Source organism: Bos javanicus, chromosome 19 (assembly GCF_032452875.1).
Source record: "Bos javanicus breed banteng chromosome 19, ARS-OSU_banteng_1.0, whole genome shotgun sequence".
Lineage (NCBI taxonomy): Eukaryota > Metazoa > Chordata > Mammalia > Artiodactyla > Bovidae > Bos > Bos javanicus.
The window spans coordinates 34880182-34888286 of record NC_083886.1 but is presented as its reverse complement, the minus strand read 5'-3'; the positions used below and the strand labels follow the sequence as shown (position 1 = coordinate 34888286).

At 48.0% G+C, this 8105-nt stretch overlaps 1 protein-coding gene across 5 annotated transcripts in view; it reads left to right on the top strand.

Annotated features, from left to right (window-relative positions):
• Window positions 1-7494: 7494 nt before the first annotated feature.
• Window positions 7495-8105, top strand: part of TTC19 (tetratricopeptide repeat domain 19) — a 29810-nt gene continuing 29199 nt past the window's right edge. For 3 of the 5 annotated variants that reach the window (XM_061389775.1, XM_061389774.1, XM_061389776.1), the window contains exon 1: window positions 7608-7785. In XM_061389775.1, coding sequence (XP_061245759.1) covers window positions 7608-7785 — 178 coding nt within the window. Of the gene's footprint in view, window positions 7786-8105 lie in introns of all 5 variants that reach the window. The other 2 variants (XM_061389777.1, XM_061389781.1) reach the window with 2 other exon arrangements.

The window sequence follows — 8105 nt, the reverse complement described above, 5'->3', positions numbered from 1 at the left end:
AACAGGGCTTATCTTCATTTTACACACGTGCACCGAGTCTACATAGGGGGGCTAGTCCTTAACCACTGGACGGCCAGAGCAGGGACGGCGGGACCCTCACTGTCTCTCCTGTCCCTCTCCGAGGCATCATCTGTGCTGGACCTGACACCAAGGGGCACACACCACTCTAACCCTGGACCTCACACTGCGGGGCACACCACTTGGGTTGCTGAGGACCTGGCTCCAACCCTGTCATTTTTCAGGTGAGATCACTGAGTTGAGGCTCCCTGTCAATGGGAAAACCCGCTTGCCACCCGCTTCCTGCCAGGTGTGACAACTGTGTAAAGATGGGGCGGATGCTGTAATTTTCTTCCTTGGCAAGAGGTCGGGTAATGGTTCTCCTGTGGACTCAGGATGGATGTGAGGAGGTCTCGTTCCTGGGCTCTTGTGAGATCGGCCGAGGCACCAACATGCTTTGCTACCCCCGGTGAAAGTCAAGCAAGGCTGAGCACCACGCTGTCCGCGGGCAGTGGGAGAAGCGCCTCGTGGCTGGAGGTGGGGGCACACACAGTTGCCAGTGTCCAGTTTGGCTCATGTTTTTACTGGGCCCGATAACTGCCCAGGTGCCAACTCTGGGGATTACCTGCTGCCTTCCTGAAGCTTCATCCCTGACCTTTTAAATTAAAATGGGAAACTGGCATAGTTCTAAAAATGCCCCTGCGTTTTGGGAGGGTAAAGCCAGAATAGCTGACTGACTGAAGCCAAGGACAATGAACTACCGTCTGTTTCCACACAGAGTAAACCCCATGTAGGGTGCAGAGTGAGGCTCCCAGCGCCCCCTGCCCTGCCACTGGCTCAGCCATGGCTGAGGCCCACCCGTCCTCACCAGGAGGCTGTCCCCCTTCCGCAGCACGGAGAAGGCGAATGCAGGGCACGAGCAGTAGTGGCAGGAAGCCAGACATGTGTACGTTCTCCCGGAGCTTCCAAGCACCTGGAAAAGGGAGGACAGGTGGAGTCAGGCCTGGAAAGGTGGGCGGGAAACCGCTATTCCCCTTGAGTGCACCTGTGTGAAGGTGCAGGGCTGTTCTCCGAGGGCCTGCCTGCCCACGGGACCCTCCTGCTGCCTCACTGCCCTGCCCTGACACCTCCACAAGCAAAACAGAAGCGTCTCAGGTGGGCTGAGCCCTCCACACGAACTGCTGTTTCTCCGCCTGGGGATTCAGAGGGTTGACTAGAGAGACAAGAAGGCTCCCCGCGCCATGCTTATTGTTTCTCAGCCTTTGTAGTCATTTCCCAGCATGTGTGTGAATGTCTAAAGCCTCCACCACACTCCTAGCAGGAGTCTGAGGACAGGAAAGGCCCAGTGGGGAGTGGGAGGAACACGTGGAACAGAGACTCCTGTAACGGGGTGACTCAGCTGCCGTGGGGAGTGGCAAGCCCAGGTCTGCCCGCTCACCTAGCAGGACGGAATGAGGGCATGGACTTGGGAGGGCCGGCAGGAGGCCACGTTCAGAGCCAACGGCCTTGCTGTCAGTCAGGGCACACGGGGGACCCTGTGTTTGGAGGGTGGCTGGACAGACCTGGAGAAATGGCTTGTCTCCATCCTCACCCCCAGGTGCCAGAGACAGGAAGAGGAGTGCTTTGTTCCTACTGTCCCAGTGGAGTAAAGTTACTATCCCAGGGACCTAGAGACCCCCTGCAGTGGGTCAGTGACAGGGAACTGCCCGTGGGGGACGTGCCCCAGGGCCTCACGTTTGTTTCAGGCTCTGAGATGACAATCTACATGGAGAAAAGGAACGTCAGTGCTCCTAGAATTGTTTCGTTTTCCTCACACAGGTAAGACTTCCACTGAAAAATAGCAGTGTTGAGTCAGGTGTTGTCTCTCTAGCATTTCGCCTGGTGCAGGCATGTCGCTATGGGTCTTTTTTGCCAAGTCAGGAGGACTCCTTGGGGGCTGCAGGATGACCAGAAGTGGCCAGTGACTGGGTAACAGGACGCCTACTGAACCCATTACACATTTCAGCCCCATTACAAACCGGACATTAAGAAAGTCACACCACACGTTTCCAGTCCTGAGACGCTGATGTGTTGTAACTGGTGAGCGCTGGGGGTGCGAGAAGGAGCTGCCCTTTGCCGAGGAGAGAGCGTGAGAGCAGACTGGATCCCACTCAGTCCCGCAAGAAAACCCACCAACGTCTGGCAGGGACACCAACAATTCTTGGGTCTCTAAACCATTACCAATGGTTTCTTCTTCTCTCTAGATTTATGGTTAATTAGGCATAAGCCTCTGGGATTCCACACAGACTACTTCCTCCTTATGCTGGGTCCCCAGCCAATTACTCTCTGCCTGAGGCCAAGTAAGTGCCTGGCCACTCAAGGGTGGGGAGAAATTCTGCAGAAGTTCCCTGGCTGGGACTCAGGACATGCAGCTGCCCAGGGCGGTGAATACGGTAAAGAGAGTCACTTCTCAGTTGCCTTCTCTATCTAGCAGTGGACGACTAATGAACCTGATAATCGGGCAGAGATCTGAGTCAGATCTGTTTGGAGCTGGAAACTGACCTCAGGGACTGTCTAATTCACCCTTTGTGGAAAAAACCAACTCCTCTTACAGGAAGTGCTCCAAGCTCACTCACTCGGAGCCAGGAGTGTCAGTCCCAGAGGGGAGCCTTTACAAAAGTAATGTAGGCAGGATGATACTCAGACCCAGGCTGGACTTGCCCACACCTCCTTGGGAGGAGTCTGCTACGGCTGCAGTGAGGCTCTAAGGAGACTGGCCCACTGGACGGTCATCCACCCACAAGCAGTTTACTTTATGGCTGTTCCAAGCCCTCAGCATCCACCACAGTGATGAACTGTATACGATTCACCGTTCCCTGAGTTCAGTGCCTCTCGGAAAGAGGCTGATATGTCCCTGCCCTGTTACATATAGGCTGACTATGTGACCTGCTTTAGCCAGTAAAGTGTGACTGGCCAGGCAGAAACGTTCAACAACATGGATACCTATGATATCCTGACTTCTCTCTGCTATGAGATCCACAGTGTCCCAGACACAGGCTGCTCCATCGCCTGGGATCCTGGGCCACGAGGTTCTGGATCAAAGCTGCAACTGACTCTTGATGGAGATGGACAGGGAGTGAGACATAAATCTGTAGCTTTTAAATTTAGGGGTCATTGTTACAAATGTAACTTGGCCCCTTCTGACTGATCCAAATGTAACTTGGCATCCCCCTTCCTAGGAGGACTGAAGTTTATCAAAAAGTGACTCAGGTGACAACATGAGTGTGACTTCAGGGTAATAACCACCACACCCGGAGGAGGTGAGAATGTTAGATGGTCAACCTATGGAACGATAACAAGGCAACATCGGACTCAACCTTTATCATCTCACAGAACCTCTGAATTAAGCCGAATTCTTTCCATATTACTATATACAGTGAAACCATTGCAGTTAATTGGAGGATGTCTGTAAGGTTTCTAAAAACTCATTTAATTCAAAGTCCAACACAATTCTAAGAACTTTGCATTTTTATGATAAATAAAGCAACATGACATAAGGCAGAATGTGAATGATGAAAACTAAAACAAGTCACGGTGATCGTGGGAGGAATAATAAGTCAACAATAACTGAAATATTTCCAACACAGTCTTTGAGATTTTAACAGCAAGATCATGCTTGTGTGGGTCAAGTGTTCTGCTGATGTTGGAACTGAGACAAGAGAATCTGAAACTAAAAGACATGGGAAAACTCAGAAGCCCTTTTTGACAAGGGTATGTTAGCTACATAAAACCCAAAAATAAATACACTAGGAAAGAAAATGGAAATCCTTCCTCAGGTACAAACAACATCACTTAAGAGTTCTGATTCTTAATCTATGATGTTCACCAACAGAAAATTCTAATAAGCAGCCTCTTCTGAGTAAATACAATGCAGAAGTTCTAACTGTAGCACTCGGCACTCATCACCCCAGCTTACTTCAGGCAGAAACGCAGAAAGCAGGACGTGCCAGCTGGCTGCACCATCCTATGCATGGAAAAGTGAGTTCATGGGCCAAGCCATCCATGTGCCTGAGAGGCTTTGCTCAGTCACTTGCTAAAAATGAATCAACACAGTCTCAACTCTGAGACAGTCATCATAAGTAAACCAGAACCCAAATGCTCAAAAGTTCCACCTTTCCTGGTCTTCAACAATGCCTGGATATCATACAAGAGCTGATGGCCTCTGCTTCTACCCCTTCCACACACAAAATTTTGGAGACCACTGCCAACATTTTTATTTCATTCACAAGATCCCCTTCTCTGAATCCCAGCTGGCTTACCACATCTAACGTGGCTAAACTTGGGGTTTGGGGAGTGGAGGGTCTGGCCCGCTGTTGACATAGAGACAGGCAGGACCGTCTGCCAGCTATACAACCCTGCTGCCGTAGGGGGCTGTTAATTTTCTGCATCTCAGTTTTCAGCAAAATAAATATCTTTCCGGGCTTTTGGTGAGAATTAGCAATACATGAAAGTAATTCAGAGTCTGACAGGAGTCTGATTTGTACTTTACAAACCTGCCTACCTTAAGGTCTGCTTGAACTAAGGTCCAAGTAAACTGCCCACATTGAGCACAGTGTGGCCTTCGTGAATGCTTCCAACAACAGTTCTGACAGATCGTTTCTGTTAGATGAACCTTGACATGTGAAAGGACCTTAAAATGCATTTTGGCTTTTGCTTGTAAGCAAGAGACAAGGAACAGGGTGATCCCTGTAGTGTCAAATGACAGAAAGGGAAAGTTGGCTGTGACTATCAGACCTGGGCAAAGAGCCTCTCTGGATCATTGCTGGTTCCACATGCTGCTCCCAGGTGGGGTTAACCGGCCACATCTTTCTGATTCTAACTATTCACACTCTCATTTCACTAAGTTGGGTCAAGTCCTTTCAACTGTCCACCAGCTTTCATACAGATTCATGAAAACGTTTGTCCTAAGGGGATCTGGTTGAGATTACTCCACCTCCGGGTTTCTACCTGGTAAACACGCCTCCCGCTGGGCGAGGATATTAAGGTGACAGACCGGCGGTCAACTAGGTCCAAGGCCTGGACGGCTGATGAGCCGAAGACAAATTTCAGCCTGGGAAGGAGAGGAGCCTCAGGTTAGACGATGGACTGAAAGCCACCGCTCTGACTCGACCCGAAGGGTTACCAGCAGCAGCTTCTGAAAATTTATTTTAATTTGGAAAAAACCGTAATACAGCAAAATCCCACATAATCAACCGCCCAGAATAAATGTTAACATGTTGTTTATAAAGAAGCCTCTTTATATGTCAGAGGTCTTCCTGTTCTTCCTCAATTTCCTCATCCCCAAGGCAACCATATGCATTTCATATTAATGTTTTTATATTTTACTATACATAGTACATACGTGTATGTGCATACACACACACACATACATATATACATATGGTGATGTTTTCTAAGTTTAAAATATGAACAGTATATTCTGGGCTTTTTGGGCAACTTCTTTTCCCATTCAGTGTGCTTCTGAGAATGATGCACATATATACGTGTGTGTGTGCTCACGTATATATATGTATATACACAAATATATATTTTAAAATTTAACTTTTGGATAATATTCTAGTGTATGTACCTAGTACATCTTCTTTCTTAAATACTCAGGAAACAGGCTCCCCCGAGCACTGCATGTGTAAGAGTTGTTGTTCAAGGGCCAAATGTCCTTCTCTTTCCATGTGTTACTAGTGTAAGAGCTACACCTTTTAGAACGATGTCAAAATACAGTGGCACTTAGCACAATAAGGGAGTGCCTTGTACTGTCAAGTACGGTGCTGGTTATTCACTTGAGACAGATTTTTAACAATCACATCAATAAACTATTGTTCCTAGCTTAGTAAGAATATTTTCTAAAAAAAAAGAGTTGATGTTGAAAGAACTGGCCTTTAAAAACACACATTAGTAGTTTATAAAGAATCCCAAATACAAAAGGATATATACTTACGATAACAGATACTCATCGGGAACTGTAAAACAGGAATGGAAAGTAAGTGAATTGTGTTAAACCAGTGACCAGAGACAAAAACATTTTTCAAAGGCTCTTATAGCCAAAAAGACTTATGTGTATGATGGTGAACTGAACCTACTCATCAAATTTTACTCCTCAATATTCCACTAAACAATAATAAAAGAATTTTCTAAAATGCATAAACTCTCAAGGATGAGGACAGGGAGAAACACAGCTAAGACATGTTTGAAAATTATTTACAAGACCTGAGAAAACTGAAACTTAAGCTAGTAATAGGAGAGCCAAGCAACATCCTGATTTAACTTCAGACTCTAGTACCCTCACTCCCTAAAAAAACAAAAAAAACCCTCCTCCAGAAATTGGTGGCACCAGATGGCTCTGGAGTGGGAATGAAGCAGGAGGGCTAAAATAAGACTCTGTGAAAGTAAGTTTAAGAAGTTGGAAGGTAGTAGAATAATACTTTAAGATGTCTGAGGAAATATTTCCAACATATAATTCAGTAACACCTAGCCAAACTATTAAGTCTCAGGACAGGAGAATATGTGCTCTATAAAATAAGACAGTAAACTGAGAAAAAGAAAATTGTACGGTATACTAAACATTAAGGCCCAAAGTAGGTTAAGGGAATTCCCCAGATAGTAATGGTGGGGGGAGATCTCAGGAGAGCACCCTGGAAGCTCTAGGAGAGGAAAATGAAATGGACAAAACACCTCAGCATCTTGAGTAGAGGATTTAGAACACTGGTAAGAGTTTGAAGTTGAATTATGGATGTGTGTGACTAACACTTAGCCGTGTTTGACTCTTTGTGACCCCTATGGACTGTAGCCTGCCAGGCTCCTGTCCATGGAATTCTCCAGGCAGGACTACTGGAGTGGGTTGCCATTTCCTTCTCTAGGGGATCTTCCTGACCCAGGGATCAAACCTGGGTCTCCTGCATTGCTGACAGATTCTTTACCATCTGAGCTATAAAGAAGTTATTGAACTAGGAATAAACATATAGAAAAGTAAACAACCAAACAAATGCAATCATGACAGTTTTGAGAGGAAGCAAAAAGTTACAGTAAAGGAGTAGTCATCACTTCCTACATGGCTCAGCTGTGACTAGATTTTTACATCACCATACAAGTGTAAACTCAGAATACTGATCTAAAGCAAATTATCGTCAGAGGAGGGGGCTCAGGAAGAGTGTATGACTGTCTAAGAACAAACATTTTTAAATAGCAGAAAATGGCTCTGAAAAACGTGAATAGGTGATAGTGGTCTCTATGAGCCCCAAGCCTCAGGGGCGCCCCCTTCAAGACTCTCACACTGTCCTCTTCACACACAGCCCTTTCTGGCAACCACTGTTTGAGCTGTCAACAGACTGGCTTTCCCCCCAAGCTTTTTGGGATTAGAGGATGTTCGGATACCTGGCTCGTCTCATCTTTTAAGCACATGTACTGCTTTAGATTTAACTGAAATGAGAAAAGTTGGCTTCCTGCTCTCAATTCTTAAAAAACAATAAGTCAAGGTAAATCCTTTTCAAAGTGCGGTCCTTTGCAAACAAACGCCGCCCAAGTGAACCAGCAGGGGCAGTCCTGAGGCCTAACCGATGTATTCGATGGTCATTCAGATGCCGGTGGCGCAGCTCAACGAGGACGCGCTCTGGGCCCGTGCGTTTGCGGCCAGGGAATGCGGGAGCCTGGTCACAGAGCATCCTCTGCTGGTCAGAGGAATAAAGGCACAGCCACAGCGTCCGGACCCCTCAAGTCCTGCGTCTGCGGCCCTGAAACAGTCACTCGTGCACAGAGGTAAGGAGTGGAACCGTTTGGAACAAACACAGACGGCGGGAAGGAAGGGCTACAAGCGAGTAGAGAGGGTGGAGACCTCCCCAGTGGGCCCGGACCCCCAAACCCCGTCCCGCCGGCGCTGCCTCCCGCGCCCCCGCCCGTACTCGGCGCGCCGTCCCGCACAGCCGCCGCCATCTCGCTCAGCAGCTCCTCCACCACGGCTGGTAGCGTGAGAGGACCAGTAGGAGCCGCCATGGCAGGTCCCCCGTTCTCCGGGGCGGGGGAGGAGGGCGAGGTGACGTAGACTTGCGTCCCGGCGCATGCGGGCTGCCCGGCCAATC